The sequence below is a fragment of the Corvus brachyrhynchos genome, unplaced genomic scaffold (assembly GCF_000691975.1).
Source record: "Corvus brachyrhynchos isolate BGI_N302 unplaced genomic scaffold, ASM69197v1 scaffold595, whole genome shotgun sequence".
Taxonomy (NCBI): Eukaryota; Metazoa; Chordata; class Aves; order Passeriformes; family Corvidae; genus Corvus; species Corvus brachyrhynchos.
In genome coordinates this window covers 129,012-152,898 of record NW_008238373.1, presented here as the reverse complement: position 1 = coordinate 152,898, position 23,887 = coordinate 129,012, and the positions used below count along the sequence as shown (strand labels likewise).

The window sequence follows — 23,887 nt, the reverse complement described above, 5'->3', positions numbered from 1 at the left end:
GAAATTAAAGAAATGTCTTTTTGATATCCTGCACTGCAAGGTCTATGCTGCCAAAAGGTAGAAATAAGGCAATAGTCAAACAAGAAGATATATGACAAGTTTGAGGTAAAGTAGAAAAGCCAGTACATGACCAAAGTAAGATATGAAAACATAATGTAGAACCTCAGCCTAAACAAAAAAATAGAAAGCAAGGTATTCTAAAACTCATAAATCATCCAATAAAAAAAAAAAAATTACAGTCACCTTTAAAAATTACCATATTGAATGTATTTGATCAAGGTTCCTGTCACGTCAAACTTAAAATACAATACTCCTATAGTCTATAAATCTCCCTTTGGAATCATTCTACCTTCCAGTTTAAAAAGCAAAGGATTTTAGAAGTTACCATATGCAGATAAAGCTGGTTTCAGGTAAGAACACAAAGACAAAAGATAAAACTCAAGAAAAGTAAGTTTACATGTAATCCAAATTAACCCCTAAAGAGCAAACCTTAGAACAATCCTAAAGAATTATAAAAGTCATTTTAAAAGTAGTTTAAATTTCAGGCTGTTACTTTACTTCTGTCATGTTTTAATATTCTGCCTTATAGTTTTTTCTTCTGCTAGAAGACTCAACAGCTAACACCTGTATGTACCAGCAGAGGACTCCTCTTTGATGGTAGCTCCAGCACAAATAGTAGCGTTTGAAAACCTGATTATTTCTGCCCCCCTTGGGTCCTGATTATTGTTGACTATTTCTTCAAGATAAGGAAGTAACGTCTGTGCAAACTGACAGAATGCTAACTCAAAATTGGAGTCTAGAAACTTTCTGGAAACTCTACACCATTTTAATCTGACAGGGTCTAACATCGAAAGAAATTGCCAAATTACTTAGCTATCAAACTTGGGGTTTCAGAAATGCTTCAGCGATAAGGTAAAACAATTGTACAACAAGAATTTGTTCTGCCAGCTCTAATCCTTAGCTTTACAAATTTTTTTGTTCTTGTTTTCTCCCAGTTGGGTTGCTTATTGCCAAATCCATGCATCACTTCACAAGCCTGTTAAGTATTTATGCAAAGAACAGCTTTAGATCCTTTGCATTATATGCTCTATATGCACACCAACTTGAGCTGAAAGGAAAAAGCACCCAAGGGAGAAATTGCTGTGGCTGAAGAGATGTTAATTTGCACTGCTGGTTTCAAAAGTTAAGGCCTCTGTAGTGATACTACCTGGATTCAGAAGTGTACTATTTTGGGGTCTTTTTCACTTATTTCTTCCTAATTAGGAAACGCACTTTGCTCAAGCAAATATTTCATCTATCTTTTTTCCAACTCAATTTCTTGTCCTTGAATATTTATGCCAAAAGGCTGAACTAACTTTTTTCATTGATGTTTGACAGGAGAAAAATACTATACACATGACTTAAAATGCTCTTCCAACTCATTGAACTTACAGAGGTTGTAACACATTTAACTCTAAGCACACTAATCTGCAAACACCACAGGTTGAAGACTTGTGTTTTCCCAACATCCTTGAAAAAAAATATTTTAATGGAAGCTAAATCACGTACATTGGTACACATTCCTCCTAGGCAGGCAGTTACTGTGTATAAAGATACAGCATAAACATAAACCTTCAGCACTCTGCAACTCCACAGCAGCTTTTTGTGCCAGCACTCCACATGCCAAAAGCAGCTGGCAACCAGATCAGTTGGATCCAAAATCATGGCCTAGCAGCCAGAAAAAATAATCAGTAGCAGGGTTGTAGGCTTGTCTTGATTAGCAAGTTAATATTGTTAATTACAATTGTCCAACACATTTGTTATGAAAACCAATCTATTTCACATTATTTAAAGTGGGCAAAAATAAAAGTTGGGACTTCAGCTTTGACTACTTTAGCACAAGGGTGACACTTAAAGAAGTGCCCAGCTCCTCAATATTCTTGATACTCTTCTTGAATATGCAGGTATATTCAATTTACTGTCTCTTTTGTGCAACTGAGATTAATTTTGTCAAGAGTTAGCAAACAGTGAAGTGATTCCATGACAATAGTAAAAGAACAGAACAAGTAGCTTCACAAAATATTTACAAACTCTTGAAGGCAGGAGGTTGAAAAGACTTCAAACTTGCAAAGTATAGGCACATAACAGAGTTCTTAACCTTATTCTTTGAAGTATTTTACCATTCTTCTACAATGTCTTGTATGATTGTTCTATACACTAAAAAATATTCTAGATCTTTTATTTCACAGAACTAGTTAAATCCAAAAGGAATGGCATGCTGATCCTGCTGTAAGAACCAGCATTTCTCCCTGAATGTAGTAAATGTTACTCCATTTGCAAATAAAAAATATGTTTACTATTTTTTTGTTTTCTTAATACAAAAACTACATCTTCCAATTTTCAGAAACTCAACTATATTTTGACTGGATGACTCATTTCACATAACTGTATTTATTTTAACAATTTACAGAATAATATTTCCAACATTAAAGTTCATGCACTTCATGAGGAGCTTCTCTCCTCCCCCATTAAGGTTTCACCTTAAACTATGTATATTTTAAACAACTTTAGAAGTGTTACAGCCCTCTTAAAAACTAAAAATCAGTGAAGCTATGACCATCCAAATGGTCAGTTGCCTTGTTTGCTCTGCTAAGAATTGGACTGATGATTGAAGGGATTCAAACTCCTTTTGGAGGATGGAAACAAAGGGTTAGAGTCTTGGTAGTGATGCAATACTTGCTTATTTGACACTTGGCCACAGACAGCTTTGTTTTTTTTTTCTGAAAAATGCAGATTTTTCTTTCAGAAACCTATCTTTATGCCACGAGATTAGAATATACTTCATCCATAATGTATTTTAGGATCAACAGAAGCAGAATTGGCCATATAATGCTCTAGCCATTCCTAACACTCGAGCACTCTTCCCCCTCTCTCCCTACCCACAAATGGATATATAATCCATTGTTGGGAAATATAATCAATAAAGTGGAAAATGTAATCAATTGTTGGGAACACAGAATTTGTTCCCAACTACAGATGAAAAAATTTGTACTAGTATTTCTTGCACATAAACCCCAACTGCCTGAAAACAATGTAGCAGTCAAAAGCAGACTACCACACTTTTCTCCTGTAGCAAGCCATTCTGCCCAAAAAATATTAAAATAGAAGCATCTATGATTTAAAGTAGTCCCGTTTTGTGAGTCTAAAGAGACAGCCTCGGATTGTCTGAGCCAGCAGTCACAGAAAGCAGGCTTTTGCAGGCAGTTCTTTCATGGCACAGCAGATTCCTCATGTTGTCTCCAAGGCAATTTCAGCTCCCTCACTAAGTGTAGTACATTTTGTGAAACAGACCAAACTTTTAGCATAAACCAATACTGGGCACAGCATGTCATTTCAAATATTTCACTTTCCCGTATCTTCACAAAGAGAAAGATCCCTTTATAGAAAAAAAAAAAAAATGCTTTAAGGAGATTTATTTTTTCATTGTGGAATCTACAGTACAAACTAACATCATCACTAAAATGAGGTACTGTTACACAACCCCAAAGCAGTTAGGGTAGTTTTAAATTCTCCTGCATCTGTAATTTACTGTAAGCACAAAATCTTCCTCTTCATCGCATACATATTTGCAAAGTTACTCCTTTCCCACCCCCCAAAAAAAACCAAAAAAACCCCAGATTTTTCTTTCTTGCAAAATGAATTTGTAAGAGTTGAACCACCAATAGTTCAAGAAAAAAAAATTATATACAGAAAAGCAAGTGACACACCCGCAAGGGAAAACAATGATAAAATATTTACTGTTCTTACACTAACTAAAATATAATTTAGGATATTGCTTATGGGAGAGTCTTAGCAATGACAAGTGAATCTTCAGTAAGTGGTTTGTAAACCTGCTGAAAGGATTCCCTTTCTTAACTGCAGAGCATGTATCTTTTCTTATAATCTATCAAAGCTATCAAAAAAATCTTAATTGCTGCTGTTTCAACACATATATCAAAACTATTAATATAGCAAGTGATAATACTCCCTACAGGAATTTAATTACAGTAATATTTAAGAAGACAACTTATTAAATTAATACGTAAGTAAAAGAATTAGTTTTTTAAGAGAAAATATTAAGGAAAACTGGCAGGCTGTTAACTTGACTGTATTATTATGACAGCAGAAATCCTTCCAAATTAATCTTTACCTTTTCCTAGTCTACTGCATTATGAAGCATTATATATTCTTCAGAATTTTTCACTGCTTTAACAAAGCACAATGACGAATGCTTTGAAGCATGACAAACACTGATAACAGGTTTTATTGTTAAATCACTAAAATATTTCTCGTGCTTCAGGCTATCATTATAGGTCTGCAGTTACTGTAAGTACACAAGCTGCTCAGATCATTATTGCATCAAAAAAATAAAAGCAAAAGATTAAGCTATCAAAGCTGAATTCTGCACACCTTTATCCTCAACCTTTCACGTATGAGATAGCATCATGTAAAATTCAGAAGCTGAGAAGTTTAATTCTGATGTTAGTGTAGACTCCACATCCATGCACTCTTGTCAAAGTCTTCCACAGGCTTAAAAAGTCAAAAGCCAGTGTCAAAATGACATACTGATGGAAACAAGCGGTGACTTGGATACTGCCTGACTGTTGCAAAAGGGTCTTTTTCCACATCTGATAACTTCAATAGGCTTAAAACATCTACATGTACAAAAAAGGCCTCAAAGACCAGAAGCCATATGCAGAGGAAGAAATCCTCTTCAATGCATCCCAAAAATGTCCCACCAAAAGAACATGTAGGTAAATGCAGTACATCACAGGAACAGAACCAGGTACTTCAATTCCATTTATATCCCATAACAGCACTCCAAATGGTGCTTCCCCAAATATATTGACTTGAATGGCTGCCTCTTAAGGCAGCTGAGAAGCACCGACGTTCAGTATCTGAGTAGTGGTAGCCACCAGTGGTGTCACAACGGAGTAAGCATGTGTCAGAGCAAGATACTCAAGTACCTTGGGATGACACAAAAAGTAACCAGACCATTGGCATGTCAGACACCCCCAGAGGAGTTCACAAATACATAGTGCGGGGTATTTCACCAGTGGTAAGAAAGCTTCAGATTTCCTGGGTGTTCTGTGTAAATTCTTTCAATACTGAAAAATTCTCTTGGTTTTCAAATCAGTTGCCTCAAAAGGTACATGGGAAGCCACAAATTCTAACTGAAGGAAAAAAAAAAAAAGGCCATATCAGAGACGTAGCTCTCCCACAGGAGACAGAAAAATTATTCCTATCACTGAGGGAGAAGTCTGTCATCTAGGCAGAACTTAAAGACCAGAGGTCAAATTCTGCCCAAGAAAGTGGCAGTTGGCCATTCTATGCCTCATATCACTGTGAAAGTCAGTGTGAAAGAACCAGCTAACAGAGCAACTGAGGCAATTCAAAATCCATTTCTCAGAAATTTGAAATTTCTGAGTGACAGGACTCAGCATTTTGGTTCTGCCTCAGTGCTAAAGGCAGCAGAAGGCAACTGATGCAACTGCAGTTCCATCAACCACACTGACATGTGGAACTCTGCATGCGTGCATGGCCTCAAGGAAACATTTTTCAAAGGAATTTTATCCTTGTGAAAGAAACATTCACATATATGGCATATCCAGACAGTCAGTAAGTTAATTTTCTTCTGCTAATTTCTTGAAACAGGATCAAACTCCTTCTAATTACATCCCCCACTGAATCACCACTGAGTTAAAATTTTAAGCTCACTAGGTAAAAGGTTTTACATGACACCATCATGGCAAGCAGACCCAGTGATTATTTCCTCTCACTCTGAAGAAAGTCACTTTAAAAAGTGGGAGAAAAAAAGAACCCAAAACCCAAACAAGAACAAACCCCAAACCAAAAACTTAAGTTATGTGTGAAAAATGAACCAAAACCACATAAACAATGTCTATCATCACCTGCTCTCACAGGCAAGACAACCTGTATGTCCTTCTGCCATCCACAAAGTGGCAGAATTGGTCAGTTTATAAATTCAAGGTGAAAGAAAACTCCCACTTTGGCTAAGGCACAGGCTGAGTACAAAGTTACAGTATCTAACAGGGCAACATACATGCCAAAACAAGTTTAAATTCTTATTAATAAGTAAACACAAGTGGGATCTTCCACTCTCTGTAGACAGTGTTCCAAACACAATGCTAAAGTTGCTGTTTACAGCAGGATACAAAGCCAAAGATATTTTTTGCATAATTTTGTAACTCTGAATTATGCAGTTTCATGTTGTAGAAAACTATTTAAATCCCACAGCACAGAAGCTGATATAGTTGACATATTAAAAATTAAACTGCTATCAAGGCATTCAGAGATCGATATGCAGAGCACTCACACGAAACACTCAGTTCTGGTTTTATACCATTCTTGCTTTGTGACTTACCATAAAGACAAACTTTCTTTTGGCATTAGAACAGGGAATGTCAGCTCAGGAAGGATGTAAGTCTTGGATAATGAAAGAAACTTTTCATTCTTGTATACAAAGTTGGTTTGCTTTGGCTGGCAAAGGGGTCTCAAATTTGTAATCCTATGTTCCTTTTTCTTTTTTTTTTTTTAAATCAAGTTACTTTGTCCCTCCACCCTCTCAAACAGGATCTGTGAAAGTCTGTGGTTAGTGATACGTTTGACCTTTCACACCTTAGATCAGCACCAAGTTTAACAGTTCCTGCATAGCAGGAAACTAAAGCCAGATTAGGTATCTATCTATCTATCTATCTCACAACATGCTTTCAATATTTACTCTAATAAGATGTGTTAACTACACATATTTCAGAGCTAGCCTCGTGTGACATTTATATTTATTACTGAGTTAAAGCAAACTTGACATGAATCTTGCATTACTTGTTAACACACAACAATCTTGTGTTTAAGATACTTTTACATAGATATGTAGATGACAAAGGAACTAGATAGTGATCCACTGAAGACACCTTAGAGAAGTATGAGATACTAAGTTCACACACTGAATTGTGCATTCTGAAAAGAGGTAGTATTTAGACACTTTTAATTTGCATGACAAGTCACACAAGCAATTGCTCACCATCATTACGCATTTTTGTCCCGGCCCCTACACACCGCTTCTCACAGTCAAGTAACAGTGGCCAAGCATGACATTGGTTTACTATCTCCTAACTCTGCTTTGGTAACTAGAACATAAAGCAGCTGCAAAACCCCCATGAATGCAGCAAACAAAAGGCTAGAAAACTTGAACTAGCTTGTTTTGCACTGAGCTTTTGACATCTGTCAGTAATTTCAGCTAACTGATTTGTTATGTATCTAAAACCTCACACTTCAGAAGACTTGCTTCAAATTACTAACCATCACTGTTACAAAAGGCAGTCAGGAGCCATAAATCCATTAAAGGTCAGGTTGTTATCTACAGATTCTCAACTAATTTAATGATTCAACAGAAAGCAGCATATTTCAGGACTCTTGGCCACTGCTTTTAAAGAAATGTGTTGCTCAAATCTAAGATGATGCAAGTTACCCAAAGACATTTTCCACGAAGCAGAACATAGCCTGTAATGGCATAGAATTACATTAAAAGGAATCAGCTCTTTCTCACCACTCCCTGTTCTTAAAAGTCATGAGTAGAAAAGCAAGAATTCACATCACTTTCCTGTCATATACTAAAGAGTGCTTTCTGAAATCCTTTACAGATTTAAAACTCAAATTTTCGGGTAAGTTTACAAAATACTTAAACACACGACACAAGCATTTATAGACAAGCTAGCTCTGTGGTTTGTATCTTAAGATGTTTAAAACACCTGAAAGTGAGGTAGCCAAATTCAATTACCAACAGGATAAACAAATACGAAATCTAGAAATCGAGTTGTTAGACATGGGGCAGTCATTCTTCCACATGATTAAAAGAAGGGAATTAGCCAGAGCTGTTAAAAGGCTGTGCCAGAAGACTACAGAATTCATTAATGAAGTCATAGCCTTATCACTTGCTTTTTTAATTAATTTTTTTAAACACGGTTAAAGAATAGTTTTTGAGACTAAGAAAATCCTTTCATCTGGGTAGCTAACTGCTACAGTCAGCTTTCTATGCTAAAGAAAACTTTTTAGTTCAAATCTAAACCTTACATAGGACATTGTTATTTAGAAGCAAAATCTGAATAAAAATTTGCCTGTGACATATTAAAGTTCAACTCCTGTTAAACAGGACACAAATACTGCTTTTCTTCCATCCCAACACACTTCCAGGTAAATCCAATCAGTTATATAATTTTAAACATTAGCCTCAACAAAATCCTAGAGCAAATACTGAAGCCACTAGATTCATGGCTTCAGTCATATAGTAAGAATTCCAAGATATCTAATCTCCCTTCACAAACTGACAAATTATCATTAGAGAAGGCAGTTATAAGGCTGTGTTGTAGTATACAAAATACTTTAAATAAATCCAGTTTGGTAAGTTAGTTATCCTTATGAACAGATCTTAATCCCACAATAAAAAGTACTTTAAAATTTTTATTAATTAGGTTTATAACATCTTCATGCTTGTGACTTGAGAACGTAGAGGCTGAGAGAAGCTGACTTTAGTTATGGTATGGGTTGTGGTGCTGTACCCCTCTGCCACCCAGGACACTCACTTCTCTGATCTGAGAAATGCTCATTATGCCCTGGCCTTGATGAACTGCATTTGGACTAAGCTCCCCTTGAGCTTATCAGGAACACTGTCTGTCCCCAGGAACTAACAGGTGTCTAATGAACACTTTATTTTTAACAAACAGCCTTGGAAATTTATTTTTCTTGTCTGAACAGCAACCCAAGTGGAATAATATTTTTGTTGTTGAACACTCCAAGAAAGTTACCAATTCAAATTGGCCAGGATGGAAAATTACTACAACTAAAGCCCACTCTCTTCATATCCTCTAAACAGTGGTCCAAAGTGAGACCCTTTTGAGCTCCTGATTATAAGAGGCTAACGTCTATTAAAGTCCACTGTCTAACAAGCCTATAAGCAGCAGTCCACAGTGAGATCCTTTTGAACTCTCGATTCCCAGAAGGGGCTAATGTGTACGTCTCAAACACAGATAACCAGATGGCTGTGGAGCCAGCCAAGGACTGTTATTACTAACACAGAAGAATTGTTGGTAAAACCAAGGACTATTGGTATTAACACACTATGAGAAAGAGCAAGTTTCGGCTGGAGAAGGGGGGTCAGGTGGAGATAAGAGAAGCACTTTTCCTTTAGAAAAAACACAACACAGTATAATGCAAGTGCAGGAATGAGTGGTAGGAAGTGGACGCAGCAATAAGGTGGGATTAGAACCACCAAAGACCCCCAAAGCCCTCTGACTCATTTCCAGAAAGGCCTGAAAGAATGGACTGTACATAACTAATTTACATAGAAAGCAAGAAACCTATCTGTGAGGTGGAGAAACCTGCCCATACAAAGGTACTCCCCCAAGCCTGGGCAATGTCCCCAGGATCCTGGACATCTCATCAGCCAGACCAAGGCAGCTGGATCAATGCTGAAACCAGGACTGACATTCCATCAGCTAGATAAAAAAAGATCAGTAGTTGTCATTTCAGCATCCTTCTTTTCTCCTTTCTTTACTTCTCTTTTCCCCCTCTTTTTCTCTTTTCCTTTAATTCATCCCCCTCTTTAATTTCTCTTTTCTTTTTTTCTTTCACTCTTTTTTTATCTCATCTCTCCCCCTTTATTTCCCCTCTTCCCTTTCACCCTACCCCTTTATCCAAAATCCACTGCCATGTGGTTACATAGTAGGCCAGGGACTAATATGCCCATTTCCATACCAAGTGTGTAATTTATCAATAAAACTTTGATTGTTTGTGGACCCTCTGACTTTTGACATTCCTTTCCACCAATGAGCACTTCTGAATCTTAGGTACTTCCTTTCCCTTAAGGGTGAGTTGTCACAGAGAAGACCCAATTTTATTCATAAACACTCTCCTCAATAAACTTAGTTGTTAATATACACCATAAAATCGACCTAAGAAAAGCCCATTTACTTCAGATTCATACAGCATATTGAACATACTAGGCATAATGAATTACTAAGAACTGAGTGTATAAAGGCCCCTACTTAGAATTATTCAACAGTGAATTTTTTGCGGTTTGAGTTCAAATCAAAATATTTACCTGATAATTAAATTACATGTTATTTTATAAACTAGTCAAAAGAAAACAGAATATTTGAAAACAGTTAACAGTCATCCAGCACAACATAAGTGGCTATGACAATGTACATATCTGGGAATCTTAAGCATTCTGGCTACTTTTATATGTTCTCACAATAGATATTTTAAAATTAAAATTGCTGGAAGAATAAGCCCTTGTCCCAAGCTGTGCTTACGCCACTCATGGTAACTATGGTGCTCTCATTACCTACCTTAGCAAGACAGGATTAGTAACTAATTCAGCCACTAAAGCAACATCAGTGACCGAGCCCCTTTCTACCCACACTCAACTCCCTGTGACAGGTTTTGCTACTGACATCATCACATTGACAGAAAAAGGACAGTTTAAAACTTTCACTTTGCTTAACCAAAGATACCCATACATCTAAAACTCTAAGCCAGCTTACAACAGATTTGCACACAATCAGAATCACCTCCTCAGATACCTGTTTTAAAGCATTAGTTAGAAGCCCACGTTTAAGTGTGATTTCAGGATACAAACCCTAATTTTACACTGACACTTAAGTAGACACTACAAGAGAAAAGTCACTAAAAAAAAGGAAGGGAGAGGTAGGAAATTCAGTTTGGACATACTACTGTATCTCCTACACTTTGATAACCCTCATTAAACTAGGGGTTATAAACTGCATTTCTCTCCATTTGACTTTTATGCTGTATAAAGGAACACTATCACTCATCTGGGGTTGAGAATTTGCCTCAGCTAACAAAGCTTTCTGTTTTCCATATAACAGTTCAGAATCACAGAACTTTCTGGGCCTGAAGGGGGTCTTTAAAGATCACCTAGTCCAACTCACCTGCTGTGGGCAGGGATATCTTTCAGTAGATAGTTGATCAAAGCCCCATCCAACCTATTCTTGAACACTTCCAGGGATGAGGCATCCACTGCCTCTCTGGGCAAGCAGTTACAGTGTCTCACCACCCTCACAGCGAAGAATTTCTTTCAATACCCAATCTAAATCTACTCTCTTTCACTTTAAAGTCATTACCCCTTGTCCTATTTCTACAGGCCCTGGTCAGATTTTGTGCATGGTGATTATAGAAATAATTTCAAAAGGTACTTAGAATCCTCTATACACAAAAACCCGGTAGTCTGCATTCATGTTGGTCCTAATGAATTTGTTCATAACCTGCTCTTTAAAACTACAAGGTTACCATTTAACCCACCCAACAGTTTGTTTAGCACTTTACATGACACTACATTAGAAGGTATTACATAAGTATTTAACTTCTTCTGTTGCTACCCATTACTTAAAATTTATTACCTCCTGCCCTATTCAAAAGGGATAAAAGTCACAGATTTTTCTGTGCTCTTGCTAGCATTCTTTGAGCTCCTCAAGCAGTCCATCGCTAATGCATACTGTTCAAAAGCAAACACAGAATTCCAGCTGAGACTTTACATATACTGGAAAAGAAGAAATACTTGCTTTTAAAAAAAAAGTCCATCTTTTTCAGAAATTTAGTCAACTGACTTTCAGAAATTTAATTTGAAATACCTCTTTAGCTTGCTTACAATTCTATTACTTGAGTATAAAAATTTTTAGTCAAAACCCAAGCTGTTTTCAGCTACTCTGATATGAACAAGAGCTCTAACACTACAGAATTCTGCTTTGCCATTAATGGAGAAAAAATTCCAGGTAAAAAAAACTGAATTAGTTCTCCTGTCTTGTTGGTGCATACACTTCCTTTTGTTCCAAAATTCCTCTGAAGACATATATTCAAAGTATTTTATCCCACCACTTTTTTAAGATATGAAAATTGATGTTCAGCAATGCAATACATAAAGTGATAGAAAACACATCTCAGTTTAGGTCAGTAGTGTGTCTATTCACAACTATTTAAGGCCCTAACAGATTGAAATTCAAACCCAGTGTAAGCCCAGTTTCAATTATGTACCAAGTTACAACCTGGACTTCATTAATAAAATCTGATCTTACAATAGCACGTACTGCGATGCTAAGGGGCAGTGCAATAATAACCCAGTCCCTACCGTTCCCGGTTAAATTTGAGTGAATGAAGTATAGCAGGTCTCTTCTGGCGCAAGTTCCACAGGTGTAAGGTGTCATCAGCCAAGGCACTCACAAGAGCTCCCTATGAGAAAGAAAATGTTTTAGTCAACTTGTTTTCATAACCCTAGGAACAGTGTATCATCACAGTGGAAATATACTACATCTTTATTACCAGGAGGAAAAAAATGAGTAAGCATGTGCATCAACACCATAGCACAGGTAAGTTCTAAGTAGCAGTAATGAGACAACTGATGTGATCACACGTTGTTCAGCTCACTCATATTTGTTTCAGTGCTATACTGAGAGGTGGTGGGGAAGAAGCTTTTTCCAGTGTGTGCTCATCAGTTTCCTCATGTCCATCCCTGTAGACAAATCAAGCAATGAACTGAGCTACTAATATCTATGTGCTGAGAAAGCTAGTGAGGTCCCTCTAAAAACCTGCCTCTAGCTAGCTCAAGAACAGCACTGCTGTCAGATCTCAGCTGCTACATCCCTAGCAAAACACATCTGAAACTGAGGCAGCATTATTCAGTTCATGTCTAAGACTGTAACTCTATCAAAATAAAACTAAGTACCTACTGAAACTGGTAGTACTATTGGAAAAGTACTTCACCACTTGCAAAGATAACTTGCAATGTTCAAGGACACAAAATGATATTCCTAGTTCTTGCTTATAACAAAAGAGTACTCTAGAGACAAAGACATTCTCAGCAGTTAGTCAAGCATTTTCCAAAACTAAAAAAGTTAATTTATTTATAATTATTATTACTGTTTGCTATTCATGCTACATCACTTATATTAGCTAATTTTAATGCTTGCTTAATGAAAAATTAAAGAAAATATGCTCCATACCTTCTCTGAATTACACATAAATTATTTTACTAACCTCATTAATCAGGAACTGAAGTTGGATTACTGCAGCTCCACTGTCATGTTGACAGTAGCATTCAACTCCTGGCCGACCAAAGCTGGAATTGGCACCATTAAGGAATAATTGTTGCATGTAACAAACAAAACACACAGCATAACCAACATTTTCACTTTCACTAATACCACATTCACACAGGCTAAGATCCTGCTTCTAGCTAGTGCACTCAACATATCTAATCACACAGAGCTGTTACCAAAACAGTAGTTTATAAATGCCACAAAGTAACACAAAATTTGAAAAACCTACTATGAAATATAAAAATTATGTATAACTGCTTAACTTACAGTGATTTAAGGGATTCTTCATCATGGACAACTTGAAGAATGTTGAAGCAGTTATTTTAACAATATTAAATATAAGAACTACAATAAAAGGAAGTTAATCTAAATAAGCATCATAAAAAAATTATTGCATTTTTCAAATGCCAAAGGATCTTTCTCACCATTTAAACATTACTTAAGGTAAAAAGAGCTGAATAATATAAGGCATATTAAAAAAAATCTGCTGTGACAGAGATGAGAAGATCAGTAGTCAAAATATGGAGGAGTCAATGGAAAATTATGTATAATGTAAATTTCCAGGATCTCTGTATGAAGACTTCCTGGATTCACACCAGCTATGAGATAACAAAAGCTTGCTCATTTTCACTCTCATATGCAAATTAGTCCTATCCTTCCATAATGAATATTGATAGAAGCAGCAGCAAAACAGATTCTTTCAGTTCTCCATACATAACTCATTTATTAGTTGCAAACATTCTGTATTTTATATGTGGTTATGCACCTGCTTCTGATACAAAATTAAGTTCTCCAACATCTAGGAGATCGAGCAGAAACAACAGAGGAATTAAGCAAACTGGTCAGTATTTCATCATCATTGTATGCCCAGAGTTTCTGGACTATAATTTGTCAGGGCTGAACACTTCTTGTTTTAAAGAAGCACCTTAGTTTTTGGAAGAAAGGAAATGATTCCAAAGCTGTATACAAAACAGGGAATGTATGTACAACTTTCTCCTCTCAGTATATGCTAAAAATTAATAAAACAGTGTAATTCTCACCCATTCTGCAAGCTTTCCATTTACTGAGAAATTGCTGAAAAAAACCAAAGTGGATAAAATGTGCATTCTTAAAAAACATGTGCATTCATGCTACAGGCAGTTGGAAGGCCGAAAAGACTACTAGGCTGCATGCAAATCAAAACTCAGACATCTCCTGCTCAGCCTCTAAGCTGGTGAAATAAAATGTAGGTAGAAAAACAGCAGGGAGAAGTCTGCTTCAACACACTGCAATATTTTAACTTTAAAACTTGAATCACATTCTTCTAGACTAATGAATCTGCATAACATCCAGCTAAGTGGTGAGATATACACTAAACAGATGTTGAATATTCCCCCAAACTTAATACCAGCTTTCTTCCCCCAACAGAGTAAGTAATTTAATTTTGTTCTGCCATGGAAGGACTTAAAGAGTCAGATAGCCTCACCTGTTTTTTTGCTTTTATTTTACATTCTTACATTCTTATCAATATGTTTTTTTACAAAGAACTCATCTGTATTCCAGTCACAGTTTATATCTTAAAAAAAAAAAAAAAAAAAAAAAAAAAGAGTAGAGGGGGTGTTGTCCCCATAAATGATACCTTCCTACACCAACTCAGAATACTTTTAATGTAAAATCATTGCTCTTATATTAACTATGGATTGATTACACAAATTGCCAGATTGAAAAAACCCACAAGGAATAACAAGTTTCAGAGCCGATGGCCTTCGGCCTTCCTCATGCATCTGCATTCACTTGAATTAATAATTATTTGCAGAAGTAGACAAAAACAATTTCCAAATGTGAGATTCAGATGCTTACAGGAATTGAATTAATAAAATATAGGAATAAAACTTGTTTATCTGCACTGACACAGGTAGTGTTCTAATAAAAGATTTTCCCAGGCCCTCCCCTGAACATCATTTTCCAACACAATTAAATGCAAACCTTGCTCATAAATCCAGAGTTTATTTGGAATTGAGACTCTACAGCTACCTTGCCTCAAAATAAGAGGAATATGACCCAGAAAAACATAAGTCCATAGACTGCTCGAGTTACTTCTGCCTTCAAATTATATTCCTCAGATGCTTTCTGCAAGCACTTCTGATGCTAATATTTCTGGAAGCACTGTTATAACTAGTCAGTAAAAATTTCATTATTAAGAATATTTCAATGTTTCCTTAAACAAAAAATTCTTCCACATTTTCCAGCACTAGGAGTAAGATCACACAAGTTTTACATATTCAAAGCAAATCCCTCTTTAACAAATTAGTGGAAACTCCCATCCAGATGTGAAAATAGTTTGGCCTCTTCTGTAGTGCTTGCTGTCATTAAAAAAAAAAAAAAATTGTCCTTGCAGTTAGTCTTATTTAGTTTCTTTACTCAAGGATTATGGCATCTTCACTTTTTCACCTAGTAGCTAAAATTATTCTTCTCATCTCAAATTAATATCATCCTCCTAACCAGCATTAATCTTCTTTTCTAAAGCCATGCAAAGCCTCCCAGTTTTGCAGGGTATGCTGAATTGAAAAAGCACGTCACAAAGCCTGACTGTGGAAGGATAATACATTCCCATTTCAGTACATGTGAAGCATTTCTCAACCACACAAAACAGGCAGCAGCCCAGGAAATGCAGTTTGCCCAAATCCGCTATACTTGTGTATGTGTGCTTTAGGCAAGAGAGCTCCCTGTACTAAGCAGTGATCATCTACTACATAGTTGTTCCCAAAACAGGCAAAAATTATAATGAATAATGACAAGATGAGCAAAGCATTTTAATTTGGTAGACAGGAAAAACTCTGCCAAAGACCTAGGGCAGCTTTAGAGGAAATAGTCTGCTCTGAGCAGTTTTCTAATCAAAGACCCATCCCTGCTCCTTCAATTCCAAGCAGTTCATTCTACTATCCCTGCTTCATTCCCTATTCCAAATATTAACAAATTGGATAAATTAATAGCTTCTCAGCTGTACCTTTGAATATTGCTTCCATGTTCCCCACTGCCTTTTGGAAATTAACCCTGGAAAACACTAGTATTTCATTGTCTTCAAGGATATTTTTTAAGAAAACAAGAGACAACAGCTGTGCCTGAGAGAAGAAAGAGATAACATGCTCATGTCCTAACATCAGTGTTCATTTTCATAACTGCTAGAAGTGCAGGTAATACACAAGAAAATCACAGTATGACCTTAATTTAGTATCACATAACACATGAATTCATATCCCATAACACTGATTTCACTTTAATTTATGAGAAAGGCAACATTCCCAAAAGATATTTTTTCAAACAAGCTTCAGACTTAAGCTTACACTTTAGGCATTTCAGTTAGCAATATGCAAGTTGTCTCTGCAAAATACTCTTTTTTAAAGTTATTACTATTATTTATAGCTTAGCTACATAGCAGCAACTCAGTTCGCATCTGCCCTTAGAAATCATGTCTGAAAAATTAATTCCAGAATATTTATGAAAGTCAGAGAAGACCAGTCTTTTTTTTTTTTTTTAATTCTTTAGTTACTCTGAGTAGACCTATGGAGTACTGGGGCATTCTTCACCTTGATGCCTCTGACATAGAAAACAGTTGCAAAATCTATAGTTATCAGTTCAACCCTCAGCATAAGGCAGTTGTCCAAAATCACAGAATCATTTAGATTGAAAAAGACATCTAAGTTCATCAAGTCCAGCCTTTCACCAATCACCACCTTATTAACTAGACTACGGCACTAAGTGCCACTTCCAGTCTTTTCCTGAACACCTCCAGGGATGGTGACTCGACCACCTCTCTGGGCAGTCCATTCCAATGTTTAACAACCTTTCCCACGATGAAATTTTTCCTGATATCCAACCTAAACCTCCCCTGGCACAGCTTGAGACTACGTTCACTTGTCCTGTCAGGAGAAGAGGCCAATCCCCACCTGGCAACACCCTCCTTTCAGGCAGTTGTAGAGAGTGGTAAGGTCTCCCCCGAGCCTCCATTTCTCCAGGCTAACCACTACCAGCTACCTCAGCCATTCCTAACAAGACTTGTGCTCCAGACCCTTCACCAGCTCTCTTGCCCTTTTCTGGACATGCTCCAGCACATCAATGCCCTTGTAGTGAGGGGCCCAGAACTGGACACAGCACTCGAGGTGTGACCTCACCAGTGCTGGGTACAGGGGGACAATCACTGCCCTGGTCCTGCTGGCCACACTATTGCTGATACAGGCCAGGATGCCACTGGCCTTCCTGGCCACCTGGGCACAGCTAGTTCAAGTTCAGTCAGCTGTCAAAAAGCACCCCCAGGTCATTTTCTATTGGGCAGCTTTCCAGACACTTTTCCCCAAGACTTCAGTGTTGCACAGGGCTGCTGTGATTGAAGTGCAGGCCCTGGCACTCGGCCTCATTGAACCTCATAGCACTGGCCTCACCACATTGATCTAACCTGTCCAGATCTGTCTGCAGAGCCTTTCTACCCTCCACCAAATCAACATTCCCATCCAGCTTCGTGTCATCTGTGAACTTACTCAGGGTGCACTTGATCCCCTCATCCAGATCATCAGTAAAGATATTAAACAGAACTGGCCCCAACACTGAGCCCTGGGGAACACCACCTGTGACCGAACACCAACTGGATACAACACCATTCACCACCACCCTCTGACCTGGCCATTTTAACCCAGCAAAGAGTACACTTGTCCAACCCATGAGCAGTCAGTTTCTCCAGAAGAATGCTGTGGGAAACAGAGTCAAAGGCTTTACTAAAGTCCAGGTAGACAACATCCCCAGCCTTGCCCCTCGTGCACAAGGTAGGTCACCTGGTTTCCTAAACCCATGCTGGCTGGGCCTGAACCCTTGGCTCTCCTGTAAGCGCCATGCGATCACACTCAAGACAACTTGTTCCATAACCTTCCTGGACACCAAGGTCAGGCTGACAGGCCTGTAGTTTCCCAGATCCTGCTTCCTGCCCTTCTTGTGGATGGATGCCATGTTGGCCAACCTCCAGTCAACCTCCCTGGGTAGCCAGGACTAATGATAAATGATGGAGAGCAGCTTTGTGAGCTCTTCCACCAGCTCCCTCAGTACACGTGGATGAATCCCATCTGGTCCCACAGATTTATGAGTGCCTAAATGGCTCAGCAGGTCACTAACTGCTTCTTCCTGGATTACAGGGGGTCTAATTCTGCTCCTGTCCCTGTCTTTCAGCTCAGCAGGCTGTATACCCTGAGGTATACAAAGACATTTATAATTTAAATTATTTTCCAAACTATCACCACACAGGTATTGGCATCTTTTTTTTATTACACTGTTATAAAAAGTCTTGATAGTACAGCAAAGACAGACCAGGTATCAGAATTGCCACTGTTACAATAGCTCAAGAGTTTTAAGACAAATCTGAAACTGTAGCAGCTTTTAATATTCATTCCTAGATACTTCTCAAAACTGTAGCTGTAACACCTAACAGTACTTAAACATTTGACAGTTTTGACCAAAAAAGAGGATTATTGGCTAGAGAAAGACACAAACCACTGATTTGAATTGCATACAAAACCCTAAAACCAGTAGATGACTCGATGTATGCTTATGTATACCAGTCCATAGCATACAGCTCTCCAGGACTGCATAATATACCTGCATATTTTACTATAGTCATGTATGTGTAGCAGTTTTCCACTTAATCAGACCCCAAATCATTAAAAAAAAAAAAATGCACCACTGTATCTCATCAAATCTAATGAGTACTATTACTTTCGCATACATAATCTACAGCAACCATCTCAAAGAACAATCTGTCAAGACACAGTTATTTAGCAAGAGACAGTTATTCAAAAATTCAGAAAATACTACAGTCAAATACTGTCTAGAAAATACACTTTGACCTTTCACATCCATGTACTACCAAACAAGATAAAATATAATTTGTCCTTTTGGTGACAGGGGAGTGTAAGGAGGGAGGCCGGTAACAGGCACAACATTTTAAAAAGTGATGTTAGATCCTATTACAAATATCACAGTAGTTTAACAGGGTATAGCAAACTACTACTGCTGTTTGCTATTGCAGCTTTAGAACTTCCAGTCAAGTGGTGATTAAACAACTGGCTGGAAGCTCAATTTCTCAAATTCCAAATGAGCTACCAGTAATGTTCATTTCTAAATTAGTGCAGAGCAGCTTCCTTAAGTATTTACTCTGTTTATAGAAAAATGCTCAGCTCCTTTAAACACCAGAAGCCAAATGATTCAATGTCAACTTGCAAAAAAAAAAATAATCTCAGACTGATAGAGTAAAAAGGAGCTCTGTTTTGAAAAATACCAAAGTCTATAGATCTCAGCTAAAGTTTGTTCACTGGTTTTTGTATAAAGGTAGTTGTAGCTATTTTAAAGCACAAAACCACCTTTTTTTGCCTCAATTTGCATGAGTTTTATATTTTAAAATTAAACAATGCCTGAACTAGTTTGCATGTAAGCTGATAGTGAACAGGTAGGGAGCAGTAACTTAAATACAATCCATTTTTAACAACAACAGATAGGGATCAAAGCACTTCTTAAGCTTCAATCTTGCTTACATAAATATGCACAAATACAGCATTTCCCAAATAGCTATGGAAAGTGCCAGCAACTTTTCTGTAAAGGCTGTATTTGGTAGATTTTCTCAGAGCTGTCAGTGAGAGGCAATCGTTCATTGGAACAAGATGTAATTGAGCAGTACAAATGCACACAAGATTAAAAAAACCCCAATGACTTAAAATTAAACAAGAAGCAAAATTGGTTTTAATGATAAGTTTCTATATGCACAATTTACAGATGGCAAAGCATGCCATTAAATGAAGAGGTAAAAACATCAATTTAGACCAAACAAGAAAAAAACCTAAAAAGGCTACAGGCTTTCCTTGATTTTACTGACTTTGCATTCTGATACAGGTTGTACTCCTTTAGTCTTAGACCTGTATTTCAGCACTAACAATGCAAAGAAGGTGACTAACCCACTACTTTTTCTGGGCAGGATGGAAGAGAAGGAGAAGAGTAGAACACAAGGGTAAGAAACTTACAAATACTGGTTCCTATGACTACACAAGATGCAGTGAAATGGGTGGCAGCTCCTAATTCAGTAAAGTTTTTCCAAAGACTGCACACATAAGAGTAAATTCAGGAGATAATTATGTATTTTTGAAGAACTTCATCAAAATACAGAGGTAAAAACCTTAGCTGTCTGTTGCATGCTTCCAAATCCTACTCACCTGTTATCCATTTAATCCAGTTTAGTTTCCAAGTCAAACTTCAACATACTAGATCACAATATTAATAATTAACCAGGCTTTTCCTCTTTACATGCATAGCTTCTTGGCCAAGAATAAAGGCAGAGGCATTCTATGCTCCTAGAACTGATGTACACTTGGAATAAGAATGATGTCTCTTCCCAGAGTCCAGATGTACAGACATTGCCAAGAGCAGCATTAACGAGTGTAATGTTCTAGAACTAGATGCTAAGTGAATTTATATACTTATTTAATTCAGCTTATGAAAGCATAAATAACCATGGATATTATCTAATAAAAGGACAATTTAACATTTACTAAGAACATGGCCAATCCTTACCCAATCAATTATTGTCTGTCAACACCTATTTCTGACTGTAAAGTGTTTTGCTAGGTCCAGAAATCACTCTTCATTCACAGCATAGTCTAAAATACTTCTCCTTAACTCTTGTCTGACAAGCAAGTTCTCTTCAGTTATTACCAAGTCACCAACCACTGGATAGAAGTGACATAAGACTAACTATAATCACCAGTCATTCTGTCTCAGCTTTGTTCACACACAAGCCTATTCTCCAATCCCCTCCTCACAAACTTCATAGCAGTGAGTGTAGTGTCCTGAGCCAATTTTACTTGTACCTCATTAACCCTTTACACCATTATGGGGTTATATAGAATAAGACCACAGGTACTGTTCTAACTTATGTAAGCTACCTCATCTTGTGTGTCCCCCTTCTGTTATCACTCAGCAGACATTTATGGTTATTGTCACAACTTTCCTTTTGGCACCAATGCCTGATTTCTCAAATTAATTACTAATCCCATTTAAATCCTTTTCTACCTCAAGCCAGGTGTTGCCCCATCCTTTGCTATTCAACTTACCACTCAACTTACTCACTTGGTTTGATAAAGGCAGCAGAAAAAGCAGGTGACTTAGGCATAGGAAGAGGTCTTAAAGAAGATCTCAAATTAAAATAAAAGTTGGTCATGTGTATGAACTTCTCCCCCAGACTTTGCTGTAGTTTCTCTCTCAGTACTGGTATCAGCTCCTTCCTTTGGACCCAGTCTTTTAACACTTGACTTGTGGATGAGGCTTAAATCTACCCTTCTGTTTCTCACACCATTTTGCATCGTGCTAACAACAGAAATAACTTCCTCTTCCAAACATCCTTCTGAAGGAAGTTTAATCATTGGAAGTTTTATCAATACAGTGATGCAGGTATACCATGTTTCTGCTTACACAGCTTTTTGAAGTAGTTACCAGCAAAGTCACTTGTCGGAGTGCTAAGCAGGTCACGGATTAGAAGTACCAACACTTCCATGGTATTAGGCAAGAAGGAGAAACTTAGATCCCAGATCCAGGTGGCAGGTACAAGTTTACCTCTTCTGTCTATATCAACTTGGTATGACAATCTGTCCCCAGATCCATAGCAGTTGCAAGCTGAAAGATCTTCTAAATACCCCACGTGATGTTCAAAGGCACAGCATCACAAAAAGCTGCTATTGCTTTTTAGCAGTGTCTAAACCCTAGTAATTCAAACATAATGGAATAAATGGGTCTTGGGAAAAAGTTTCCCTTGTCTGCTCAAAACAGAAGGAGAGACTTCTTAAATATTCTCATTCAAAATGACACTAAAAAATTGTTAAAATTAGCCTCAAGTGTAAGCAATCAACAGCTATACTTTAATTGCTACTTTAAGTATTTTGTAACACTAAGACAGTGTTTTTCACTTTCTTAAGCCTCCTCAATGTTCCACTACAGCATAATTTTTAGTTTTGCATATCACCAAAGGACTGAGAAACTTACTATTTCACTACTATCAAAACAGTAGTGACCATTTTATAGGTTTGCTCAAAATTACCACCACAAATGAAAAACCAAGGTACAATACCAACAATTCAGTAGATGGCACTATTCCACAAAAATCAAGAGAGGAAACTAGGTCCTCGCATAAACAAGGGGTACCATGGAGCTAGAACTCTTTATTTTAAATATGCAAAACCAATGCCCACTCATTAGAGTGCTCTGCATTTTTTGGTGCTTTTCACAGGACATGGAAAAATACATGCCAAAACATTAAAAGAAATTACTGTTTTGTGGAAATGCCTGCAATTTTAGTTATTTTGTCCAGGCATTTCTGCTATTACATAGAGCTCCACTTCACACCGCAAAAATGGTTGCATACCAGCATTGCATAAAGTAGTATTTTTATGGTTTGTGTTTACCAGAAATCCAACTTGACATGGACTATTAAAAGGTTGACATTGTCCCTAGAAGTTGCTTATTCAACCTTAATTCACATCTCCTCAAATGCATGATGGTAATTTATTTGTAAAAGTTAATGCACTACCTCAACCTCAATTGTAAATGTTTTCCATTATTCAGCTTAATTTTTTAAGTGTAAAAAGAATAGTGGCTACTAACAAAAACTAAATTGGTGGATTTTAAAAATTTGCATTAAAACATGTGTCTTCAATATTATTAAGTTGTAAAGCATAGCCTTAAAAATAACACTACCCATTCCATCTTAACTCTTCTCTTAAAATTTGTTGCAGGTGCCACATTAGATCCTGTAGTTTGCTCTCTTTCTCAGTGTACTTGAGGACTTCAGATGGGTCCTTTCCTTAGCCCCAAGAAATGCACAGTGCTAAAGAGTTCCCACAGGGGTATAAATACTAAGCTACTGTTTTGTACAAGCTGTGGGTGTCAGAAACCCAAGGGTTTTTCTTAGCACTGGGAAGGGAATAATTCAGTGTTATGAAATTTCCAAGTACCCACAGCCCAGTTTAAGACTACAACAAGATGGAAAACAGATCATCAACAGAAAAAGCACAGTCCAAGGTACTTCTGTACATCTTCCTTGCAGTTTTCCCTAGCACGTACTTTATGAGACGGAAGGAAGTATTACCTTGCAACTGTAGTCTCAGCAATTTTTTTTTCCTGATACTTTAGAGAATTTCCCCATCTCTTATTCTCCTTACTTTCAGTGCCTGTCAGATTCCAAGTGATGTTTGGTAATTCAGGCAGTGCTCATCTGCCCTGCTATTACAAGAATGTTTGGTTTACTAGCAGAACAAACAAATAATCTGACTCTGAAGAGCTATTTCAATCAACTTTGACTGAAGACAAGAAGTCTTCAGATAATACTTTGCCATAAATTTTATGAAAATATGAAGCTGAAAAGAGGGGATAAAGGAAGCTGGAAAGAGGGGGGAAAATCCAGATTAGGCCCATATCCCATCCAAAGCATTACCTCAACATCCTAAAATACAGGCTCTGTTTAGTCACAGGAAGCATTTCAAGAGTTACAACACATGTAATAGTACTACAAGATTGAGTCATACAGTAGCAAGTATCACAGTGAAAACATCTGTCTTTCCTCTAGACAAAAGTATCCAAAATAACAGATATCCATATATTACAACTCACTTCACATAACTGAAACTGTTCCAGTTCCAAGGGAACATGAAGAAGTGCCATACACAGCAAATTGTTGTTTC

The 23,887-nt window shown here is 37.2% G+C and overlaps 1 protein-coding gene across 1 annotated transcript in view; it reads right to left on the bottom strand.

Annotated features, from left to right (window-relative positions):
- STXBP5 (syntaxin binding protein 5) overlaps nt 1–23,887 on the bottom strand; it is a 107,143-nt gene that overhangs the window by 66,563 nt on the left and 16,693 nt on the right. The window contains exons 4-5 of the mRNA XM_017736359.1: nt 13,087–13,168; nt 12,182–12,282 (exon numbers count right to left, since the gene is read on the bottom strand). Of these exons, the coding sequence (XP_017591848.1) occupies nt 12,182–12,282; nt 13,087–13,168 (183 nt within the window). The remainder of the gene's footprint in view (nt 1–12,181; nt 12,283–13,086; nt 13,169–23,887) is intronic.